The sequence below is a fragment of the Procambarus clarkii genome, chromosome 11 (assembly GCF_040958095.1).
Source record: "Procambarus clarkii isolate CNS0578487 chromosome 11, FALCON_Pclarkii_2.0, whole genome shotgun sequence".
Taxonomy (NCBI): domain Eukaryota; kingdom Metazoa; phylum Arthropoda; class Malacostraca; order Decapoda; family Cambaridae; genus Procambarus; species Procambarus clarkii.
In genome coordinates, this window is record NC_091160.1 from 39,636,185 (window position 1) to 39,662,426 (window position 26,242).

At 43.5% G+C, this 26,242-nt stretch overlaps 1 protein-coding gene across 1 annotated transcript in view; it reads left to right on the forward strand.

Moving 5' to 3' along the window:
• The window catches only part of LOC123758359 (Down syndrome cell adhesion molecule 4), a 228,503-nt gene that overhangs the window by 102,511 nt on the left and 99,750 nt on the right, over nt 1-26,242 (forward strand). Inside the window, exons 17-24 of the mRNA XM_069323052.1 lie at nt 1,494-1,655; nt 5,511-5,619; nt 9,478-9,656; nt 11,382-11,504; nt 14,679-14,903; nt 15,250-15,397; nt 24,709-24,857; nt 25,415-25,546. Of these exons, the coding sequence (XP_069179153.1) occupies nt 1,494-1,655; nt 5,511-5,619; nt 9,478-9,656; nt 11,382-11,504; nt 14,679-14,903; nt 15,250-15,397; nt 24,709-24,857; nt 25,415-25,546 (1,227 nt within the window). The remainder of the gene's footprint in view (nt 1-1,493; nt 1,656-5,510; nt 5,620-9,477; nt 9,657-11,381; nt 11,505-14,678; nt 14,904-15,249; nt 15,398-24,708; nt 24,858-25,414; nt 25,547-26,242) is intronic.

The following is a 26,242-nucleotide window of genomic DNA, read 5'->3' on the forward strand; positions in this document are numbered from 1 at the left end:
CTCGTAAGATCGTGACCATAACTCGTAAGATCGTGACCATAACTCCTAAGATCACGACCATAACTCGCAAGATCGTGACCATAACTCGTAAGATCGTGACCATAACTCGTAAGATCGTGACCATAACTCCTAAGATCACGACCATAACTCGTAAGATCGTGACCATAACTCGTAAGATCGTGACCATAACTCCTAAGATCACGACCATAACTCGCAAGATCGTGACCATAACTCGCAAGATCGTGACCATAACTCGTAAGATCGTGACCATAACTCCTAAGATCACGACCATAACTCGTAAGATCGTGACCATAACTCCTAAGATCACGACCATAACTCGTAAGATCGTGACCATAACTCGTAAGATCGTGACCATAACTCGTAAGATCGTGACCATAACTCCTAAGATCACAACCATAACTCGTAAGATCGTGACCATAACTCGTAAGATCGTGACCATAACTCGTAAGATCGTGACCATAACTCCTAAGATCACGACCATAACTCGTAAGATCGTGACCATAACTCGTAAGATCGTGACCATAACTCGTAAGATCGTGACCATAACTCGTAAGATCGTGACCATTACTCCTAAGATCACGACCATAACTCGTAAGATCGTGACCATAACTCGTAAGATCGTGACCATAACTCGTAAGATCGTGACCATAACTCCTAAGATCACGACCATAACTCGTAAGATCGTGACCATAACTCGTAAGATCGTGACCATAACTCGTAAGATCGTGACCATAAGTCCTAAGATCACGACCATAACTCGTAAGATCGTGACCATAATTCCTAAGATCACGATCATAACTCGTAAGATCGTGACCATAACTCGTAAGATCGTGACCATAACTCGTAAGATCGTGACCATAACTCCTAAGATCACGACCATAACTCGTAAGATCGTGACCATAACTCGTAAGATCGTGACCATAACTCGTAAGATCGTGACCATAACTCCTAAGATCACGACCATAACTCGTAAGATCGTGACCATAACTCGTAAGATCGTGACCATAACTCGTAAGATCGTGACCATAACTCGTAAGATCGCGACCATAACTCGTAAGATCGCGACCATAACTCGTAAGAGGCCTGGGGATAAGGTATATAGAGTGATGTTATGGTTCGCTGAACTATAAATAGACTGGTAATGTATATATGATGTTAAACTATATGTATAACTACCTCATCCGGGCTGTGACTCGCTAATCTAAACGAATTTTTTTGGGGGGGACACAGTTTCTGAACCCATAGTATGTATATGTAATTATGTCTTCCCTCCAGGCAAGCACACGAGGCAACTTTACTGTCTCTGTTGCAACTTTACTGCCTGTGTTGCAACTTTACTGCCTCTGTTGCAACTTTACTGCCTCTGTTACAACTTTACTGCCTCTGTTGCAACTTTACTGACTCTGTTGCAACTTTACTGCCTCTGTTGCAACTTTACTGACTCTCTCTCTCTCTCCCCTTGTCACTGGCAGATGGACGGGTGCTGCCAACGGACATCAGGCAACGGGTGTTTGACAACGGGACGCTTATCATCTCCCAGACCCAGCGGGACACGGATGGCGGCCGCTACACCTGCCGCGCTTCCAACAGACACGGACACTCTGCCTCCAGGGACGTCACCGTCACCGTCACAGGTGGGGAGGAGGGGAGACGTCACCGTCACAGGTGGGGAGGTGGGGGACGTCACCGTCACAGGAGGGGAGGAGGGGGACGTCACCGTCATAGGAGGGGGGGACGTCACCGTCACAGGTGGGGAGGTGGGACGTCACCGTCACAGGTGGGGAGGTGGGCTACGTCACCGTCACAGGTGGGGAGGAGGGGGACATCACCGTCACAGGTGGGGAGGTGGGCTACGTCACCGTCACAGGTGGGGAGGTGGGGGACGTCACCGTCACAGGTGGGGAGGTGGGACGTCACCGTCACAGGTGGGGAGGTGGGCTACGTCACCGTCACAGGTGGGGAGGTGGGGGACATCACCGTCACAGGTGGGGAGGAGGGGGACGTCACCGTCACAGGTGGGGAGGAGGGAGACGTCACCGTCACAGGTGGGGAGGAGGGAGACGTCACCGTCACAGGAGGGGAGGGGGGGACGTCACCGTCACAGGTGGGGAGGGGGGACGTCACCGCTCTTGGGTTATAGCTCTTGGGACACGGTCAAGACTGTAGCTCTTGGGACACGGTCAAGACTGTAGCTCTTGGGACACGGTCAAGACTGTAGCTCTTGGGACACGGTCAAGACTGACAATGAGTGTCAGGAATGTTGACAACGAGTGTCAGGAATGTTGACAATGAGTGTCAGGAATGTTGACAATGAGTGTCAGGAATGTTGACAACGAGTGTCAGGAATGTTGACAATGAGTGTCAGGAATGTTGACAATGAGTGTCAGGAATGTTGACAACGAGTGTCAGGAATGTTGACAATGAGTGTCAGGAATGTTGACAATGAGTGTCAGGAATGTTGACAACGAGTGTCAGGATTGTTGACAATGAGTGTCAGGAATGTTGACAATGAGTGTCAGGAATGTTGACAATGAGTGTCAGGAATGTTGACAACGAGTGTCAGGAATGTTGACAATGAGTGTCAGGAATGTTGACAATGAGTGTCAGGAATGTTGACAACGAGTGTCAGGAATGTTGACAATGAGTGTCAGGAATGTTGACAACGAGTGTCAGGAATGTTGACAATGAGTGTCAGGAATGTTGACAACGAGTGTCAGGAATGTTGACAACGAGTGTCAGGTATGTTGACAACGAGTCAGGTATATTGATAATTAACGGGAAAGCGCTTCATTTGTTTAATTTTATTTCAGATAACTTCATCTTGGAGATAATTTCAGATTATTAACTTCATTATATATTTATTATAAGCGTTAATTATATGTCCAGGAAATCCGTTAGCAGGATTAACACACTTTTTCCTGCTGAAGTTTGGAGCTCAAATATGTGTATACCTGGAAGCTCGGCGCCGCGTGATTGGCCGCGAAATTCATCTTCCGTTGAACTTCAACCAATGGCATGACACAACCATCCTCATTGGCTGCCCAGCTGGCCACTCAGCGGCCGCCACGGTCTCGGTGCCATACCCGAGTCGCTTTTTTTTCGCCTTTTCCTAAACACATTACGTTTATTTTTATGTTTTTATTGCATGTTCACGCTAGAAAAAAAAATAAATGCAATCGTATGTTCGTACTTTTGTATAGTATTATTTGTTTTGTTGGTAGTTGAATGTGAATTTAACTTTGCAAACTAGTTCAATATCCGTGTGAAGTGGGATTTTGTGAACAGGAGTCGCAGGGGGTTAAGGGACAAAGGCAGTTCTCTGAAACTACTTCCAACCGAGGCAAGATTACCCCGTCACCCATGCCAACTGGGCAGAGTTTTTTTTTATATTTTTTTATTTGCCACAGTGATTGTGTTCCGGGGAGCTTGTGCGAGGCGCAGCGACCTAGCCGGTGTGTTGTCTGACTCGGGATAATGTTCAGTGGGTTATATTTAAACTTTTGTTTGTTGAGGGATTTAAACTTGGATCCCTTGTGAAAATATACCACTGTGTGAATGGAGTATACCAGCAGTAAATGTTATATTACCGTTATATTTAACGTTAATCAGTTTTGTCTAGGTAGTATTGTGTCACAACTGCTGGTGCTGTTTGCCTTACAACCACAACCAGCAACACAACCAGCAACACAACCAGCAACACTACCATCAGCACCAACACACAAAAACAATACATTCTTGAGACAAATAAAACTTATTGTAACCAGTTCGCAATAAACGTAGATCGCTAAAATATATATGATGACATATTGGCGAGTCCATTGACTGACGTCACCACCACACTGTAAGGGCTGAGGCCCATGAGCTATGTTAGAAAATGTCTGTCTATTTGTATGAGGTTGGAGGCCAGACACTTAGGAGTAGACTAACCCAACCTTGTTGGTTGAATGGTCTGGGGTACGGGACGGACATAGGCTGGTAGACGTCTGTCTTATTCAACTGATTAAAAATAGGTTGGACCAAATGGTGACCTCTTAGCTCTTGGGACACTACATAATCGGCCACAAGAGGCTGGCCGAGTCCCTAGATTTTTTATCTATGAGTTAAATATCTCTTGATATATACTATATATGATTTATATAGTTCTGAGCTATATATCTCTTGATATATATGAGTTAGATATGTAAATTCAACATATTAAATCCTAGCCAGTTTGGCTTCCGATCCAGAAAAAGTACCAGCGATGCCATTATTAGTTTGCTTGATATAAACCACACAACTCTGGACAAGAATGGGCTCCCAATTGGCCTCTTCATGGACCTAAGAAAGGCCTTTGATACCGTAAGTCATAATTACCTCCTACTTGAACTTCATCATTATGAAATCCAAGGGCTCACTCTGAATTATATATGATCATATCTTAATAACAGACACTAATATGTGGTCATCAATGATACAACCTCTCCCAGTCTACCATTAACCATAGGGTGCCACAAGGCAGTATCTTTGGGCCTCTCTTATATACATCAATAACTAGCCAAAATGCCTCTAAGGTTCTTAAACCTTATACTAATTCCTGACGATACTACCTTCATTTGTTCAAAGCCTAGCCAACATATTGGCTAGGATTGTACATTCCTTCTCAGGTTGTAGACCTTACTCTAAATATAGTGATGACAGGGTGTGTGTAAAAGTCAAATTAATGCTTAGCAGTTTATGAATGTTTCTGGATTTTACTGGTTTTAGTGTAATATGTCTCATTAAATTGATGCGTTTCTGGGGATAGGCTTTATTATATAGAGCTGATGTAAAAAATTATTGTTTAACCTCATGGAAAAGAAGGTTGTTATTCAGCTGTACAGTCACTGGTCTGCCACAGTCGGCACTGTGGCACAGTACACAGTCTATTGTATCAAAGCAGGGAGACCTCATCTTCAAACTAACATGTTTAATTTTCAGAAAGTTCTACACAGAGCAACAAAAATCCTCCCAGAACTAGTCAACTCTCAAACCACAGGGCTCACAACGCTACAACCCAAACATGACAGGCCGGATCTCATCAAAACTTTTAAAATATTGAACAAGTTTTAAGGTTATTATTCCAGACCACTTCTTTAGAAGGTCAAATGTATCGAGCAACAGCTTCAAGCTCAGTGAGCCTCTTCACCCATAGACTTATAAACCCATTGAACTGCCTACTCGCTAAAGCTGTAAATACCAAGACTTACCTTTCAAATCCAGATAGAAAATAGTCTCATGAACAGCTGTCGGCTTCCTGTCCCAGTCAGTACCACTTGAGAGATAGTGGCCTTTAGATAAACTCAGTTAAATTCAGGTATATATTCATTTATACCTGATCACCTAAAGGAATATCACCTAAAGGAACTTTAGGTGATATTCCTTTTAAATCTTCGTCGTGTAGTTAGAGAGAGAATGACAGAACAAGTTACTTAGTGAGCGGGACCCCCACTAACAGCTGCTCCCCTCCTCAGTGCCCCCGAAGATCATGCCCTTCTCCTTCGCCAACAACATCCTGAGTGAGGGCAACCGCGCCTCCCTCACCTGCCAGATCCTCGAGGGTGACCTTCCTGTCAGCTTCAGGTGAGACTCACACACTCCAACACATGTTCATACACACACACACACACACACACACACACACACACACACACACACACACACACACACACACACACACACACACACACACACACACACACACACACACAGACACACACAGACACACACAGACACACACAGACACACACAGACACACACACACACACACACACACACTCGGTGTACCGTATGCTGCCAGTTTACAGTTTGTTGGACTGAGCTTTAGCTCTTGTATCCTGCCTTTCTAGTTGTTTGTCATGTAATGGTCATTCTCTTGCACTTTCATTCCTTGTCATTTCCGCTTTTACGGCTGGATATCTATAGCCTCACTTTTACTGTCCTACTTCATTCCACCTGATCATTCTCAATAGATCTAGATACACTTAAATTTAAGCATAAAAAAGTTGTTCTTGATATCGTCATTCCATAGATGCCCTAGATGTCTGTGAATATCAGTACTTGTAAGTTGTCTGCATGCCTCTACTTAGTTCTTCACGTCCTCAATTATGGATCCCTGGTTCTATCTCCGGGTGGGACATTAATATTTGGATACGTTGCCTCTCACCTGGTGCCTCTGTTCACCTAGCAGTAAACAGGTACCAAGGAGTTAAACAACTGTTGTGGGTCGCATCCTGGGGAAAACTAATACTTTCCCCTAGGAAGAACCACGATACGATCCAAAGTACTCAAAGAGCTTGGTAATCTAAATTCCTATAAGGTAAGGTGATTATCAGGAGAAAGTGTTAAGCCATTATGACTATATAGCATTTGGAAGAAATGTGAGGATAAGGATTTGGGATAGGACGGAGGAAAGGAATGGTGTTGACCAGACCACACACTAGAAGTTGAAGGGACGACGACGTTTCGGTCCATCCTGGACCATTCTCAAGTCGATTGTGAATGGTGCCGAAAGGAATGGTGCCAATTTACAGTAAGCCACATACTGTATTGTATTCATGTGATCCGAATAAATTTTTGTTTGAGTTCTTGACTTGTTGGCACAGTGTCACAGTGTTACAGTGTCACAGTGGCACAGTGTCACAGTGTCACAGTGTCACAGTGGCTGGAGTCACTGGGTAAACAGTTGGAGTAACCAAGGAAGTACAGTATGTCACAATGCAGGACTGAAAACAGGAGATGCCTTTTTCACCCATTGAGTTATAAGCCCACGGGACCACCTATCCACTGACGCCCTAAATGCCAAAACACAGTTGAATTTCAAAATTTAGCTCAATAGAATCAAGCTGATGGCTTCGTGTCCTCATCGAGGCCACTAGAGATAGTGACCTTCAGGTAAATTCAGGTAAACGACAGAAGTACCCAGGTAAGCAGCAGGTGTAACTGGGTACATTTATTTATTTATTTATTTATTTATTTTATTTATTTATTTATTTATATACAAGAAGGTACATTGAGTTTGTGAGAATACATAGCATGGTATTTACAATCTTGTAAAGCCACTAGTACGCGCAGTTTTCGGGCAGGTCCTTAATTTAATCTAACAGATAATTTTAAGTAGGTAAATTCTAGCAGAATTAATAAAATGATAACAGATACATTGCAAGAAAGAAAAAATGAGATAAGAGAGATTAGTAAGTATATTAAAGCACATTGGTATATTAAAGCTGTGATTGATTACATTGACAACTTGATTGGTAATTTAAACAAGATTAATAGACACCATACAGCAGATTGACAGCACATATAAGACAGCAATGATCACAATGGTAAAGATGTTCAGATTGGGTACATAAAGATTGGGAGATTGGGTAGCAATAGATACAGTGCAATTTTAAAGCAACAAGGTAAAAAACTATGAAGATGAAATTAGGTACTTTTTAGTTTTGTTTTTGAATGAGGCAAAAGTTGGACAGCTTTTCAATTCACTAGGGAGTGAGTTCCATAGAGTGGGTCCCTTTATTTGCATAGAGTGTTTACACAGATTAAGTTTGACTCTGGGGATATCAAAGATATATTTATTTCTGGTGTGGTGATAATGGGTCCTATTACATCTGTCCAGGGAGAGTTTCAGAGCAGGATTTGCATTTAAGAACAGGGTTTTGTAAATATAGTTGACACAAGAGAATTTGTGGAATGAGATTATATTTAGGCTGCGAGCAGCCGCATCCAACAGCCTGGTTGATCAGTCCAGCAACCAGGAGGCCTGGTCGACGACCGGGCCACGGGGACGCTAAGCCCTGGAAGCACCTCAAGGTAACCTCAAGGTAAGGTAGCATGTTTAGGGAGTTAAACAAGGGGGGCTGAGTGTTGTCTGAAAGCAGAATTTGTTATTATTCTGATAGCAGATTTTTGCTGGGTGATGATGGACTTGAGGTGGTTTGCAGTGGTTGAACCCCATGCACAGATACCATAATTAAGATAGGGATAGATTAGTGCATAATATAGAGAGATTAAAGCAGAGTTAGGTACATAATATCTGATTTTGGAGAGTATACCAACTGTTTTAGAGACTTTCTTAGTTATGTGTTGTATGTGGGTACTGAAGTTGAGTCTCTTGTCTAGGAATAGGCCAAGAAACTTTACATCATTTTTATTGCTAATGTTTACATTGTCTATCTGAAGCTGAATTGCATTTGTAGATTTGCTTCCAAATAAGATGTAGTCGGTCTTTTATATGTTAAGTGTTAGTGTGTTGGTTTACATCCATAAGTGGACTTTTTTTAGTTCATTATTAACAACATTATTTAGTGTATGTGGGTTGGGGTTAGAGTAGATGAGGGTAGTAGCATCAGCAAACAAAATAGGTTTCAGAATGTTAGAGACATCAGGCAGATCATTGATGTATATAAGAAATAGGAGAGGTCCCAAGATGCTGCCCTGTGGCAATCCAACAGTTATTGGTAGAGTGGGAGAGGTTATAATATTGATGGCTACACATTGGTGTCTATCACTAAGATAGGATTGGATATAGTCCAGTGCATGGCCTCGGATTCCATAATGATGGAGTTTACTTAAGAGGTAATTGTGATTAACAGTATCAAAGGCCTTTCTCAGGTCAATGAAGACTCCAATCGGAAACTCATTTTTGTCAAGGACTGAGTAAATTATATCAAGGAGACTAATAACTGCATCGTTGGTACTCTTTTGAGAGCGGAAGCCAAACTGACAGGGGCTAAGAATGTCGAATTTTACGAGATAGGAGTAGAGCTGTTTGTAGATCATTTTTTCAAATATTTTTGATAGTATGGGTAGGTTTGATATTGGTCTATAATTGTTTATGTCTGCCGGGTTACCTCCTTTATGAACTGGCGTTACTCTTGCTTTTTTTAAGGATATCAGGGAAGGTATGACACTCAAGGGATTTGTTGAACAGCAGAGCTAAGGGTGGCGCAAGGGCATGGGAGGCGCTCTTGTATACTATGGATGGTATTTCACTGATGTTCCCAGCTTTGGTATGGAGTAAGGTATGGATGGTTCCCACCTTGGTGTGGAGTAACATGGCGGGAGCAAATGGTGGGAGTAACTGAGTAAATGGCGGGAGTAACCGAGTAAATGGCGGGAGTAACCGAAGAAAGTTGTGGGAGAAACCGAGTAAATGGCAGGAGTTATGCTAATTACAGTACAGGACTGTAGGTTATGGTTTCAAAAATTACAAATTTGCTAATTTTTGGACTTGTAAGAAATTTGGCTAATACAAATGTTTAGCTAACTTAAATGGGGGTGGTCCCTTTATGATATAGATTTTCGAGAGTAGACAGTACCGGCTTCCTGTCCCCCAATGACACAAATTAGGTGTAAGCTGGGAAAACTATTGAGGCACTACATAGAAAAAATGCATTATGTCTCACAATGATTTACCTTTCATTTGATTCTCCACAGATGGGAGAAGGATGGGGGGCCAGTACCTATATACGATGGCATCACCACTCGTCTCTTGGATGACTATCAGACACAACTGGTCATTGACCGTATTTCCTCCCGGCATAACGGCGAGTATACCTGCCTTGCTTCAAATGCAGCTGCCACCAGGCACTACACTGCCAAACTTACAGTTAATGGTTAGTGTGTCACATTTCTTGTTTTGTTTACTAATTTTGATCAATTTTATTCTCTGGTTGGATAGTGCAGCCATTTATGATATATACATGGCATTCTACCACCTTCAAACAAACTACAGGGACCCTTTCTATTCACTTTGTAACATACACCATACGATCTTTCTCATTTGCTTTCCTAGACATTTCAATGCAAGTATCTGATCAATAATAATAATAATTTATTTAGGAAAAGTACATACAGTACATAGTTGCAGAGTTACAGTACAAACATTGTTAGATTTAAAGATAGAGGTAGTACATACAATACCTAAAGCCACTAGTACGCATAGCGTTTCGGGCAAGGAGAGGTGGGGGAAAAAACCCACTTAGACTAAAACTTAATAGTAATTGAGCTTAAAGTATAAATTGCATTGAAAGAAAAAAAAATAATTAAAGATAAAATAAGGGGGAACATGGTAGAAAATAGCCAATATACAAGTTGGTCAACAAACAGCATTTTTTTTTATAATAATAGTAAGACATGGGTTGACATTTAGAAGTAAGGTAGGTTACATGGAGTTAATTAGGTAGTACTTAGTTTTCATCTTAAACTGGTTGAGAGAGGTACAGTCTTTGACATGGTTGGGAAGGTCATTCCACATTCTGGGTCCCTTGATTTGTAGAGCATTTCTAGTTTGATTAAGTTGTACTCTTGGAATATCAAAAAGGTATTTGTTTCTGGTGTGGTGCTCATGGGTTCTGTTACAACCTTCTAGGAAGCATTGAAAGGCAGGATCAAAACATCCTCATCCAACACGAAACTCACTTTGTTCATCACTGTACAGTATCTGTTGTTTTTTGTAATCTTTGTTATTACTGTACTTCATGTAATATGTTAATATTATTATGAGTGAACTAATTTTAAAAGAGGTATTTGAAAAATACACAAAGTCACTGTTTATCAGTAGATTGAACATTCATGGAACAAAAAGGCAATTGACATTGTATTTGTTGATAACTTCACATCTCATCTCCCTTACTTATACCATGGAGCTCATGATGGGGAAGGTCTTCTGTTATATACAATTTCAACAACCGGAGGGGTAATGCAGCACTTTACACAGGTTGCTATTACAGGGTCTGATAGCTTCAGGACTATAAGGGCTGCTTGATCCAGGACAGACTTGGTTTCTAATCAAAGGGAAATAGTGTTTGTTGTGAGTGGTTCCTGTGTATGCAAACAAATGGGGTCAGCTGTTAAGATTTTCAACCTTGGTTTCCCTTTTTGTGAGTAGGCCTCACCATTATGGCCCATGGCTTCACTGTAGGACCAATGGACCAATTCTCCATCATAAATAAGTGGCTATTTTCTGGGAAAAATATCTTATTGTTCCCTAATGGTTATTTGCTTTTATATTTCCCATTACAGTGACTTGTTTGAGTTTCCCTTGTAGTACAGTACATTAGTTTTACCAGTTCACCTGCAGTAGAGTGCAGTTTACTGATTTTTCCAGTTTGTTATTATAGTACAGTACAGTATTTTAATTGATGTTTAATTATCCACAGAATGTTTTAATTCTTCCACTGTTTTTTAGCAGTGCTACAATCTCTCCAACAGTTTCCTCAAATTAAGCATTTGATCACCCAGACGTACTCCATAGTAAGTTGGTTCGCCTTATTCCAACCATATCGTCCTGATTTATATCTTCCACAATTTTGCTGAGAGTATTTTCTCTTGTCTGACAGTCCCACCACACTGGGTGACGGAACCTCAGGACAGTGGAGCGGCACAAGGTAGCACGGTCACGCTCAACTGCCAGGCGGATGGTTATCCTTCACCCACTGTCACCTGGAAGAAGGCCATTATGGGTCAGTGTTGACATCCAGTATTATTATCATATTCATTTACATGATTGGACAACACAACTTGTTGGATTGATATCAACTTTGATCTATTAGTTATGTGTGTGTATTTGATGTAAATTGATTACAGTACTTTACTCGTGTACACAAAGTATTTTTAAATTATAATTCTTTCATAGAATATTTTCATGTTGCGTATTTTGCTTTGTGGTAATAAAGGTTTATGTATTTTGCCACACTACTGTATATATTTTGTTACTTAATATACTGGGTATATAAATTTTATGTGTAACTAAACTTATATATACAGTACTAGTATGACATCATTTTTGAACATTTCAAAAAAAATAAAAAAAAATTAAAATGTTTATTCAGGTAAAGTACATACATACAAGGTGTGATACAAACATTGATGGATTTATAGATAGAGCTAGTACATACAATACCTAAAGCCACTGTTACGCAAAGTGTTTTGGGCAGGAAAAACACTAAGACTAAAACTTAATACTAATTAAAATTAAAGTATAAAGTGTGTTGAGAAAATATAAAATTAAAAAAGGGGGGAACATGGCCGAAAAATAGCAAATATACAATTTGGTCGACAAACAGCATTGTTTAAAATAGCAGACATGGGTTGACATTTAGGGGTAAGGTAGGTTACACTGAGTTAATTAGGTAGTGTTTAGTTTTTATCTTAAACTGGTTGAGAGAGGTACAGTCTTTAACATGGTTGGGAAGGTCATTCCACATTCTGGGTCCCTTGATTTGTAGAGCATTTCTAGTTTGATTAAGTCGTACTCTTGGAATATCAAAAAGGTATTTGTTTCTGGTGTGGTGCTCAAGGGTTCTGTTACAACCTTCAAGGAAGCTTTTAAGGTCAGGATTGGCATTACAGTTCAGCGTTTTATATATATATAATATGCATGAGAGGATGTGCAGTGACTTAATATCTAACATATTCAGAGATTTGAGTAGGGGTACAGAGTGATGTCTGGGGCCAGAGTTGAATATTGTCTTAATATGGGCCATTGCTCCCCCATGCCTCTCTGAGGGGGGCCAGGTTCTGGCTCGTGGTCCCTGGTACACCCACAGAACTCCATACACATGACTGATGCCAAAGTCTGACATTAGCATATTAGCCTGGATAGCTCCGGGGAGCCGACTGGGCTCCCCCCAGAAAAATTATTCAGCTATGTCATAGAAACAACAATCTTGACAAGACCTTTCAAATGTGAAGATGTCCTCATTCCTCGCATTTCTTTGATTCCAACAGATATGCCATTTCAATTTCAATTATTGCAATTCCCAATTCAATTGGCATTTGCAATCACCATAAACAAAGCTCAGGGTCAATCTTTAGAATTGTGCGGTTTAGATCTAGACACGGATTGCTTCTCATATTGGAGAGGTGACAGGTAAGCTTCTAACATGGATGAAAAATTTCCTAACTGACAGAAAAATGAGGGCTGTATTCAGAGGCAAGGTATCGGATTGGAGGAATGTCACGAGTGGAGTACCACAGGGTTCAGTTCTTGCACCGGTAATGTTCATTGGCTACATAAACGATCTACCAGTGGGAATACAGAATTATATGAACATGTTTGCTGATGATGTTAAGATAATAGGGAAGATAAGAAACCTAGATGATTGTCATGCTCTTCAAGAAGACCTGGACAAAATAAGTATATGGAGCAACACTTGGCAAATGGAATTTAATGTGAATATATGCCATGTTATGGAATGTGGAATTGGAGAACATAGACCCCACACAACCTATAAATTATGTGAGAAATCTTTAAAGAATTCTGACAAAGAAAGGGATCTAGGGGTGGTTCTAGATAGAAAACTGTCACCTGAGGACCACATGAAGAACTTTGTGCGAGGAGCCTATGCTACACTTTCCAACTTCAGAATTGCTTTTGAATACATGGATGGATAAATAGTAAAGAAATTGTTCACGACTTTTGTTAGACCAAAGCTGGAATATGCAGCGGTTGTATGGTGCCCATATCTTAGAAGCACATCAACAAACTGGAAAAGGTGCAATGACATGCCACTAAGTGGCTCCCAGAACTGAAGGGCAAGAGCTACGAGGAGAGGTTAGAGGCATTAAATATGCAAAAACTAGAAGATAGAAGAAAAAGAGAGGATATGATCACTTCATTCAAAATAATAACAGGAATTGATAAAATTGATAGGGAAGAATTCCTGAGACCCGGAACTTCAAGAACAAGAGGTCATAGATTTAAACTAATGAAACAAAGCTGCTGGAGAAATATAAGAAAATTCACTTTCGCAAACAGAGTGGTAGACGGTTGGAACAAGTTAGGTGAGAAGGTGGTGGAGGCCAAGATCGTCAGTAATTTCAAAGTGTTATATGACAAAGAGTGCTGGGAAGACGGGACACCACGAGCGTAGCTCTCATCCTGTAACTACACTTAGGTAATTACATGGGACAATTATAGGTTGTGTGTTCTAGAGTCAGCAAACCAGACAATCTCTATATCTCCACAGACAATAGAACAACAAAAAATATTGTATACCTACAAGCATTGTGAAATTAAACATATTAGAAATGTTCACTTTCTCTTTTCTTTCTTTTCCATTTAACCAGACTGAGCCACAGCAACGTGTGGCGGGTACACCTAATAGATAATAAAAACCAGTGCTACAAATTTCATAACTATAAATTAATGAAAGTTTTGGTTAAATACTTTTTTGGAAGTACTGTACTGTACTGTATGGTTGTTGATTTATGGAACATATTACAGTACTTGGTAATATAATAATAAGCAAATAGGGCTGTAGATTTGTGTAATAAATTTGTGAGTACAGTAATATAATTGCATAGGCTCATTGGAGTGTTTCAAATGTAGGTTAGATATATATGATTGTTTCTTATGTTCATATTTTTTAAATTTATTTTATGTTCATATTTTTTAAATTTATTTTAAGTTTATATTTTTAAATTTATTTTATGTTCATATTTTTTAAATTATCAATAAAATGTTGACAACTAAATTTAGTAGTACTTGTAGCATTTATATTTTCAAATGAGTAAAATGTACATTATATTCTTACTTCAGATGAATCAAGTGTATTTTTTGTTTAATACATATTGAAAATGCAACTGAATATTGTGCTTTAAGAGTGTCACTTACTGGCACTGTTCACTGACAGATGACAATGATAGTAGTGGCAGTGGCAGCAGTGTGGGTGGCAGTGGTGGCAGCAGTGGACAAGGGGACTACCAAGAATTAATGTATGGAGCACATGTGGAAGTGTTTAATAATGGGTCGGTGGTGTTTAGGAATGTTCAGAAGGCAATGGAGGGAAAATATCTTTGCCAGGCACGTAATGGGATTGGCGCAGGACTCAGTAAAGTCGTCTACCTTACTGTAAATGGTAAGTTTATACAAATATTTTTTATCGTTGTTTAGTTTTGAACTTTAGGCTTGGTTTGGCCACTGGATACAGTTGTTGTTGTTACGCCCAAGGGTGGGGAGTGCTGCGGGTGCAAGCATGCATATGTCTCATTTTCCGTCCTTCTGTTAACCCAAGTCTGCTCATGCAACCAGTTCTATAATTTCCAAGTGATATACAGTGTTTTAATTGATTGGAATTGTTTTTAACACTTGCGGTAAATTCTTGTTTCCAATTTGGGGGTCATATATGAGTCACATACATGGAAAATGGGAATACAATAATATATTGCACGTTTAAATTTGTGTTAATGCAAGTGTTGCCTCAGCTCCAGCACACTTTCCGGAGAAGATGGGTCGAGTGGTAGTGAGACTGGGTCAGACAGCAATGTTGCGTTGCCCAGCCCATGGTGACCGCCCCATAGATATTCTGTGGTCAGTTGAAGGTCGTCGCCTAGACCCTCATGCTGATCCTAGGTAAGGCATAGATTACTTATAATGCATGATCCTTTTTTGTTTTTTTCTACTTGCATCCCAAAACCTTGTTCTCCTTGGGCACACACACTTCCTTGAAGAAAGTGGCTTCATTGATACTCTAGGGCACTTACAAGACTGTGCCAGAATTGTCCTTCTGTTAATATGGCTATAGAGCACTGTATATCTTTCAGTATATTTGCAAGTTTCTAGATATTCAGAATTTTAATATTAGAGCAAGAAGTCCCATACGTGGCCCATTTCTGCAACGTATGGGCATTTAATAGGCCTTTTGCAGTTTCCTCGATTCTTAAAACAAAAGGTAAATGATGTCAGAAGCAGATTCACCGTAGATTTGATCAAGGAACACATGACATAAAGGAACAGTGGGAAAGGAATCTTTTCTGGGGAGAGCCCCTACGGCTCCCAGGAGCTATCCATGGCTGATATGGATACCCTAACTATTTTGCATCAGTCGATGTGGGTGGAGTTCTAGGCCTACCGGGGACCACGAGCCAGAACCTGGCCCCCTCAGAGAGGCACGGGGAGCAATGGCCCATAGAAATGCACATGTGATTTGGAGCATTCTATATCTGCCATCGACCAGGACAGGCACCCAGAAAGGTAAGCGCCACAAAACAAACCCCTATTCTGGTTAAACACCAAAAATCGACAAACAGTGGACAGAACTCCCCCAGGAAAACGAACTAACAAGCATGACGTCACGCGAGCCGCGCCGCATGTCTGCGCGGCTCCCCCCGCGCCGGGAGGGGGAAGGGGGAGCCCCAGACCCCCGCGCTGGCGATCCCCGCCCCAGTTCCTCGGCTGATGGGATCATGCACGGTCGTGTGGCTCCAGCTCCAGTCTTGTCTCAGTGCTGTGACTTGTTTGCAGTGCTGCTCTTACGGTGGTTGTGTGAGCTGGGAGTAGTATTCTCAGGTACTCGGGCTGCATGTGCTTAGGGTCACCTTCCCTGAGTGCCCTGTAAGTACCGCCCTTGGGGCTTGGGGTTGCCTTCCACAAGTCACCTTGGGTCTACCTCTGTTGGCTTTTCGCTGCTTGGCGGTTGGCCGCCCCGAGGGTTTGGGGGTTTCACTCCCTTGTTTACCTTGGGGTAAGTGGTAGTTATCGCACTGGTGGGGCGCAGGGTACTGCGTAGCTAGTTTTTACCTACGACAGCGGCCGGCTGTGTTCCTTCTGGGTACGTTGTCCACTTGTGTGGTTTTTCTTTTATTTTTGTTTTTGCCTGGTAGGGGGGTCTTCCTTGTGTTCCCCCCCCCTTATATTAGGTTCGTTTGTGTGGTGGCACCCCCTGCTTTGCCCTCGCGAGTGGACACGTCCTGTGGGTTCAGCTTTAGCAGTTTGCTTGGTAGTTTGGGGCGCCGGTTAGCAGTACCCTGCCTGGGATAACCCTTAGCAGACCCAGTCTAGGGGCTCTGGGAAACCCCCCGGGGGCTCTCGGGTCCGATAGTGGAGACCCTTGCGTCCCCTCTCGCTTTGGGCGAGTTGAGGGTTGCTCTGTCCCTTTGTCTCAGGGTGACTCTCTCCCTGTTTTTGCCTCCGTTATGCTGCCTGTTGGGTAATCTTGAGGTTATCTTGAGATGATTTCGGGGCTTTAGTGTCCCCGCGGCCCGGTCCTCGACCAGCCCTCCACCCCCAGGAAGCAGCCCGTGATAGCTGACTAACACCCAGGTACCTATTTTACTGATAGGTAACAGGGGCATAGGGTGAAAGAAACGCTGCCCATTGTTTCTCGCCGGCGCCCGGGATCGAACCCGGGACCACAGGATCACAAGCCCAGCGTGCTGTTCGCTTGGCCGACCGGCTCCCCTCCCCGGCTGGGTCGGTGACACATTCGACCCTTGAGTCCTGCGAGCTTTGTTGCTTGTTCGTGACTCCATTCACCCAGTCTGCTGATGAATTCCCGTGGGTGCAGGCAGCTCGCGCCTTGCAGGGTAGAATGTTGCAACGCGCTCTGGTTTGTCGCTTCCCCGGTCGCCCCGATGCTGCCCCGATGCTGCCCCGCTTGTGTAGGGACCCAGACTTGGGTGGTTTTGGTCGCTTCGGCCTTGGTTCCTTCAACGCCCTTGTTTTTCCCCCTCCTGCTTCCGGCCCCTACGCATCTGCAGGCTTCAGGGTCGGGGCGGGGTTAGAGGTTCTGAGACTTGGGCAGTTTCGGGGGTTGCCCCGTCCGGGGTAGCTGCGGAGGCATTCGAGTCTTCCTCCGGCCGATGCTCCGGGGTTTTGACCAGTGGGCCCCCTTCTCTTTCAGCTCTCTCGGCTGCCCCGGCTTTTTCTTGAGGCCGGGGCTTTGGAGGTAGACTCGGCCCCGGGGCCTGGTGCAGAGGCTCCTGGGGTTGTGGAGGAGCGGTCTTGGGGGCCTTGGGCTCCATTGCGCCCCGCCTGGATTTCCGTCCTTCTGAGCGGGGCTTACTGTTACGAGGAGTGGGGTTTTCTTTCCCCCTCTGTGTACGATTTGGGCTTGGGTTCTGCTCCTCCCCGGGTTCGGTTCCGTGTCCCTGTGGTTTCTTCGGTTCCGTCTTCAGGAGGTTTTCGGCTAACTGCATCTCTTCGCCTGCGATGCGGTTGGCCTTTGCGGCTTCCTCCTGCGTGTCCCAGAGTTTGCCTCCATCCTGGTTCCTTCTGTTCTGGACAGGTTGGGCTCCTTTTGGCCGTTTGGGCTCCTTTTGGGCTCCTTTTGGCCGTTGGGCTCCTTTTGGCCGTTGGGCTCCTTTTGGCCGTTGGGCTCCTTTTGGCCGTTGGGCTCCTTTTGGCCGTTGGGCTCCTTTTGGCCGTTGGGCTCCTTTTGGCCGTTTGGGCTCCTTTTGGCCGTTTGGGCTCCTTTTGGCCGTTTGGGCTCCTTTTGGCCGTTTGGGCTCCTTTTGGCCGTTTGGGCTCCTTTTGGCCGTTTGGGCTCCTTTTGGCCGTTTTGGGCTCCTTTTGGCCGTTTTGGGCTCCTTTTGGCCGTTTTGGGCTCCTTTTGGCCGTTTTGGGCTCCTTTTGGCCGTTTTGGGCTCCTTCTCGCCTTGTTGGGCTCCTTCTCGCCTTGTTGGGCTCCTTCTCGCCTTGTTGGGCTCCTCCTCGCCTTGTTGGGCTCCTCCTCGCCTTGTTGGGCTCCTCCTCGCCTTGTTGGGCTCCTCCTCGCCTTGTTGGGCTCCTCCTCGCCTTGTTGGGCTCCTCCTCGCCTTGTTGGGCTCCTCCTCGCCTTGTTGGGCTCCTTCTCGCCTTGTTGGGCTCCTTTCTTTCGCGTCCTGCGCATACGCCGTGGGAGTTTGTTTTGGTTCCGGGCGGTGTGCACATGTGTTCTGCTCCAATTCTCTCGGGGGGCTTCGCCTCTCGCTCTTTTCTTATTCCCATCCGTGCCCCGTTGCTTTGGGGGTGTTCTGGGGTGCCGCTGTGTGGAATTCATGAGGTTTTTTCCCTGCGTTCTAGGGTGGGGAGCCTCCTTCGCTGCTCCCCTTCTCCTCCTCTCCAGCATGGGCGCACTGGCCTCCTCTGGCGGATACGGACTCGCATGCTTGCGTCATGACCCTTCAGGGCCTATGTTCTGCAGGTGAGTTGGTGCGGTTTTGGCGTCTCCTTCGTCCTGACGCTGTTTTTGTTTTTGGAAATGGGAATGGGTGTACATACGTACTTGAGAACATGGACCGTATCACCCGAGGTGCCTACTGCAGGGCTATTATTTATTTATTTATTTATTTATTTATTTATTTATTTGTATATATACAAGAAGGTACATTGGGTTTGTGAGAATACATTGGATAGTACAGTATTTACATTCTTGTAAAGCCACTAGTACGCACAGCGTTTCGGGCAGGTCCTTAATCTAGCAGATAATTTTAAGTAGGTAATTTCTATCAGAATTGATAAATGATAGATACATTGCAAGAGAAAATGAGATGAGAGCTTAGTAAGTATATTAAAGCACATAGTTATATTAAAGCTCTGATTGATTACATTGACAGCTTGATTAGTAATTTAAAACAAGATTAAGACACCATACAGCAGATTGACAGCACATATAAGACAGCAATGATCAGTGGTAAAGATGTTCAAATTGGGAACATAAAGGTTGGGAGATTGGGTAGCAATAGATACAGTGCAATTTTAAGGCAAAAAGTGAAAAACTATGAAGATGAAATTAGGTACTTTTTAGTATTGATTTTGAATGATGTAAAAGTTGGACAGCTTTTCAATTCAGTAGGGAGTGAGTTCCATAAACTGGGTCCCTTTATTTGCATAGTGTTTACACAGATTAAGTTTAACTCTGGGGGATATCAGAGATATTTATTTCTGGTGTGGTGATAATGGGTCCTATTACATCTGTCCAGGAAGAGTTTCAGACAAGGATTTGCATTTAAGAACAGGGTTTTGTAAATGTAGTTGACACAAGAGAATTTATGGAGTGAGATTATGTTTAGCATGTTTAGGGAGTTAAACAAGGGGGCTGAGTGTTGTCTGAAAGCAGAATTTGACATTATTCTGATAGCAGATTTTTGCTGGGTGATGATGGACTTGAGGTGGTTTGCAGTGGTTGAACCCCATGCACAGATACCATAGTTGAGATAGGGATAGATTAGTGCATAATATAGAGATGAGAGCAGAGTTAGGTACATAATATCTGATTTTGGAGAGTATACCAACTGTTTTAGAGACTTTCTTAGTTATGTGATGTATGTGGGTACTGAAGTTGAGTCTTTTGTCTAGGAATATGCCAAGAAACTTTCCATCACTTTTACTACTAATGTTTACATTGTCTATCTGAAGCTGAATTGCATTTGTAGATTTGCTTCCAAATAGGATGTAGTCGTCTTTTCTATGTTAAGTGTTAGTTTGTTGGTTGACATCCATAAGTGGACTTTTTTTTAGTTCATTATTAACATCATTTAGTGTATGTGGGTTGGGGTTGGAGTAGATGAGGGTAGTATCATCAGCAAACAAAATAGGTTTCAGAATGTTAGACATTAGGCAGATCATTGATGTATATAAGAAATAGGAGAGGTCCCAAGATGCTGCCCTGTGGCACTCCAACGGTTATTGGTAGAGTGGGAGAGATTATATTATTGATGGCTACACATTGGTGTCTATCACTAAGATAGGATTGGATATAGTCCAGTGCATGGCCTCGGATTCCATAATGATGGAGTTTACATAAGAGGTAATCGTGATTAACAGTACCAAAGGCCTTTCTCAGGTCAATGAAGAGTCCAATTGGAAACTCATATTTGTCAAGGACTGAGTAAATTATATCAAGGAGACTAATAATTGCATCGTTGGTACTCTTTTGAGAGCGGAAGCCAAACTGACAGGGGCTAAGAATGTCGAATTTTATGAGATAGGAGTAGAGCTGTTTGTAGATCATTTTTTCAAATATTTTTGATAGTATGGGTAGGTTTGATATTGGTCTATAGTTGTTTGTCTGCTGGTTTATTAGCCCGTACGGGGCAGCTCTTGTTCTCTCCACCTGATTTGGAATCAGGATTCACGTATGGGATGTGGATGTTAAGTCACTGCTCACCAATGTGCCATTGAATGAGAGAATTGCAGTGATGACGGGCAAGGTTTATCAGGATTCAGTACACGCACTTGACATCTCAGAAAGCACACCTAGGCATACTAAGCAAAACACATTAGGCCCAATAAAATTGTAACATGAACTTTGGAGAGCAAATTTTTCAGTGTCTTTCCAAAGTGAAGAACACAAGAGTTACAGAAAATTCATGCTAGAACCTTATACAGTGTACTGTATAACCGTTTTGGCCATATACAGTAACACATGCATATACATAGAGTATGTATTTATGCCTTAATATGTTATTTATGTATATGCATACTTTAATAGCGAACAAGACATAAAAGAACATACCATGTTCCTCGGTTCACGGGTGTCTGCGGGTGGCCTCTTGTCCTTTCCGAGGTGGTTCCTGCCTGTACTCCTCCTGCCCCTCTCCTATGCTTGTCTAACCTTGCTTGAGTTCGGGGCCCCGCTTCCACCTTGTTCCGCAGTGCAACGGTGGGGCTCCCCTGTCGTTTGCCTGTCGGGCGGATTGTGCGCTTCTTGAGCACTCTCATCTCTGTTCTTGGGGCGGTGTACGGGGTCAGCCCATGTTGGGCTGCCTAATGTGTTCCTTTGATTGCCTGTTACACTGCACACGTTTCTTCGTCCTTGTGGCTCTGTTGGGTGCTCAGTTTCCGCCTGTGTCCCCTTGTGTGCCACTCGTGTACAATTTATCTATCTTCTGTCGCTTCCTTGGGGAGTGTGGAGACGTTTTGCTGCAGTTTTGGTACTGCAGCTGCGTGTCGGGGTTGGTTGTGGTGTTATGTTCGGCCTTTCCTTGCCGGTCTTGCTGTGCCGGGCTTGGTCTTTCAATGTTCTTTGGATTCTGTCTTGTCCTCGCCTCATTGTGCTGGCTGGGGATGAGCTTGAGGTCTTCGTCTCGCCCCTCGCCTATCCTCTGGTTTCGGTTCAAGTTCCAGAGCCTAGTAGGCTTCCTTTCTTCGTGTTTTTCACGGCTGCCCCAGGGTTTTTCTTGACGCTGGAGCTTTGAGGGGACAGCTCGGCCCCGGGGCCTGCAGGATGGGTTCCCGGGGCAAGGGTGGGGCTCACGTGAGGGGCCTCAGGCCCCGTTGGTCTCCGCCGGGGTCTTCTACCCCTCGGGGAGGGACTTGCAGTTTGTGGTGTGGGGTTTTCCGTTCCCCCTCTCCACACGTGCTTTGAGGGCGTCGGCACCTCCCTGGGCTCGGTTTCCTTGTCCATTGTGCCCGTTGTTCCCGTCCTGTCAGTGGGTGCTTTTCTACGATCTTCGCCCCTTTTTTCCGGGACGGGCCTTCTCCGTCATGTCCCCCTCTTCTTGGGGTTTCTGCATGACTTTTGGTCTCGGGTGCGACGGGGTTTTGGTGCCTTCGTCCTTTGTGTTTGCTCTTTTTATTCTTGAAGGTTCGAGACGGTTTTGCTCCTTCCCGTTTTCTGGTGCATCTGTTGTCATTCGGTTGAGCTTCCCTCCGGTCCTTTCTAGGGCTTGTGGGTCCTCTTCCCGGCAGCTTCTGGGTGTTGGCCTTTTTCTCCTTTTGTGAATATCTCTTCACACTGTCTCGGCGCTACTAGTTTTCCTGGGTGCGATTTTGCTCCTCTTAATGAGTCTTTTCGCTCCTGCCCTTCTGCGGGATGTTGGTGCGGGGCGGCTCCTTATGCGATTTCCTTCCCTGTCAGCTGCCCTTGTGGAGGTGGACTTGCGCACTTGTGGCGTTTTCGTTTTGGTCCTGCGTTTTCTTTTCCCTCCTGGGGCTCATGGGATTGGCTTGCGGTGGATGTAGAGGCGCTTCGGGCCGTTCCTGGGTCTGGCGCCTTGGTTTCTGCTGCTAGCTTTCGGTATCGATATTCCTTCTGTGCCGTTTCGCAGGTTGTATCATGCGTTGTTACACCTCCGTCCTGCTTCTGCACTGCCTGTGTCGTCCTGGTCTTTGGACGGGGTGCTCTCCTGTTTTTCTTCTCCTTGGTGGTTGTGGCTCCTTGGGGTCAGGTTTGCTTTGCCTCGGTTTTCTTTTTGTGTTGGCATTCGCCTCTGGGGGTCGTGTGGCAGAGCTTCTTGCTCTTCTCAGGCACAGTGGTTTTTGGCTCCTATGGTCGTAGTCATAGGTTTCTTTGTCTGCGGCCGTTCTCCCTTTTTTCTGGCGGATGATATTCCTTGGGTTATTGTCTTGACTTCGTGTTGAGGAGTGATTCACCGACCGCCTCCCGGGTATGTCCCCTTGTTTTCTTAGGTAGTCTTTGGTGAGGTAGCTCCGGGGAGCCGTAGGGGCTCCCCCCAGAAAACCAGCGTTAAATGTAATGAAACGCCATTTTCTGGGTGAGTCCTGGAGGCTCCCCGGCACCCTCCCGCCCTCCGGTCGGCGGGTTTTTTTCATGGTTTTGATATCCAGCCTCAGAACTGGGGCGGGGATTGCCGGCGTGGGGGTCTGGGGCTCCCCCTTCCCCCTCCCGGGGAGGGGGGAGCTGCGCAGACATGCGGCGCGGCTCGCGTGACGTCATGCTTGTTAGTTCGTTTTCCTGGGGAAGTTCTGTCCACTCGTTTGTCGATTTTTGTTGTTTAACCAGAATAGGGGTTTGTTTTGTGGCGCTTACCTTTCTGGGTGCCTGTCCTGGTCGATGGCAGATATAGAATGCTCCAAATCACATGTGCATTTCTATGGGCCATTGCTCCCCGTGCCTCTCTGAGGGGGCCAGGTTCTGGCTCGTGGTCCCCGGTAGGCCTAGAACTCCACCCACATCGACTGATGCAAAATAGTTAGGGTATCCATATCAGCCATGGATAGCTCCGCGGAGCCTCCGGGACTCGCCCAGAAAATGGCGTTTCATTACATTCAACGTTGGTTTTTTCAATCTTTGATGCCTTTGGTTACATTTATTAAACAGTTTACAACCAAGAAAATTTGCCAACCAACTGTTATTGTTATAAACAGCATCTTGGTGCTTTAGAGCTCATTAACTGTTTAATAATTGTAAGCAAAGCTGCCAAAGATTGTGAAAAGATGTACTATACAGGTTCGTAAGTGCTTGCGTAACTGTTTCTTGAATCTGGCCCCCTGGTGTGGAGGACTTGATGCTGTGTGTTGGTGCTAAATTTGTGATGCTGCTTAGGATTTTTATCAATAACTTATTACCCAATATTGCTCTTTTATTTTTTTTTTGGCTATTGCTTCTCCACTTCTTGACAACTGGGAGTAATGATAAGAATGTACTATAGTATTTGCAAGGTATTGAGCTTTACATTTAAATTGTGAAGTATGAGAAAAGACTGCATAGTATCATCATCTGGTAACTGGCCACATATTCTATCAGTGATTCTATCATTGATAGAATCTAAAAACAGTTCATTAAAAAACTGACTTAACTTTGTCATCAGTGCACTTTACTAAGGAATTTTTATCCATAGTTGTATGTTAAATCATTAGTGAAAGAAGTCGGTTTGATATGTAAATTTAGGGAGATTAACTTCTGATATTGTGATTTAACTTCACACAGATTTCCTTGCCTATCTTAAACAGTTTGTTTACAGTATTAATTATTTCCCTCAGTTTTATTGTATCTAAAAATAATGTAAACTTTTAATAAGGATGGCAAAATACTAACATAACTTAAAACATTTAAATTGCACAAAATTCAACAAGTGTATCTCACTAGCACAATAGATAGACAAGTGATATGCCTCTTCATGATTCTGTATGTATCATATAATAATAGTACTGTACAGCAGTTTTATGCAAAGGCTACTTACACATAATTTTTTTGTCCTATTTTATTCTCCGCTCCTCAGGGTCGAGGTGCGGGAGGAATCGATCGAGGATGGACTTGTCTCCAAATTAGCACTGACCTCGGCTGCAAGGACACACTCTGCGACCTACACGTGTCATGCAGCCAATGCGTTTGGTCGAGACACTCGAAACATAGAGCTAGTTGTGCAAGGTATTAGAAGTTTGAACTTTTTATATTAAATGCTCTTGCCTTGGTTACCAGAAAATGAATAAAGAATATTTATATTTTTATTCATTGTCATTTCCTTAAGTGTTGCTGCTGGAATCAATGAGTTGATGCTTGTAAAATATTTCACTAATTCATTGCTCTGTTCTGTATAATATAGGTAAAACTCTCATTATACTGTGTGACAATGCTAAATCCCTTTATTATACTTTGTGATAATGCTAAATCACTCATACTTTATAGTAATGTTAAACCCTTGTTATACTTAGTAATAATGAAAAATAGTGAAAAAACTACATTCATTACAAGGACAAGGGAAATGGAGACACTGGAGTAGACAGGGAGATACTAGAAGAGTGTGAGTGTTACCACAGGAAGAATATATATATCATTGGAATAGGTGGGGGGGGGGGAAGAGAGTTGCCTGTCAATTGAAGTAGGCTGGTAGTCTATCCATTTTACTGTCCTATCTATTAGTGATGTCACAGGCAACTGAGTTTCATTCTGCATGTAGTAAACTGGTAAGCCCTCCCCCACTGCAGAGGAACCCGAGCAACCCAAGAACCTACGGGTGGTGGAGACGCACAGTCGTCGGGTGAAGCTCTCTTGGATGGCGCCCTATAATGGCAACTCTCCCATTCAGAACTACCTCATCCAGTATAAGTTAGCATCTGGTGAGTAAGCAGATGACAAAGAGCATTTGTAATTGATTGATTTATTATAGATACTGCACCTTCTTTTGCATGAAATACTGTACAGTATATGTTTTTTCATGAAATATACACTTCTGCATGAAATGCACACTTCTTCATGAAATACTTAATTCAATATAACTGCATTTGTGGCATTGTTGATCCTATAATGTAAGCTTTCTATGCTCTTATTTACTTAGTATCAATAACACTTTCCGGCCCCCTTCGATGGTAAAAAAAAAAGCGGTATGTGCACGCGGGGTTTTTGCCGCGTAAGCGTAAAAACAAAAATGTGTATACTCTTTTTACTCTCCTGACCTTAGTTCTCGAGCTACGTATTTCATTTTGGTACCAACGTGTTCGCAATAAAATTCACTAGAACAACATCAGTAAAAAAAGTCACGAAACGTATAGGGATACCAGCACCAAATAAATAACTACGAAGATGACTCGCCGTGAGCGCCCAACAGCAACAAAATGTTTTTACTCTTGGGATTATCACCTCCACACTTGTCCTACAGCGTTAATTTTGGTATCAATGGACGCGCAATGAAATTCCCAACACGGTGATATGAATATAAGCATAGAATAATGATTGCGGCCCACCCGCAAGAGTGTGGGAAGTGGTGAAATTGTTACCCTGTATCGGTGACGGGACGACACACGGCGCTTTGAAAG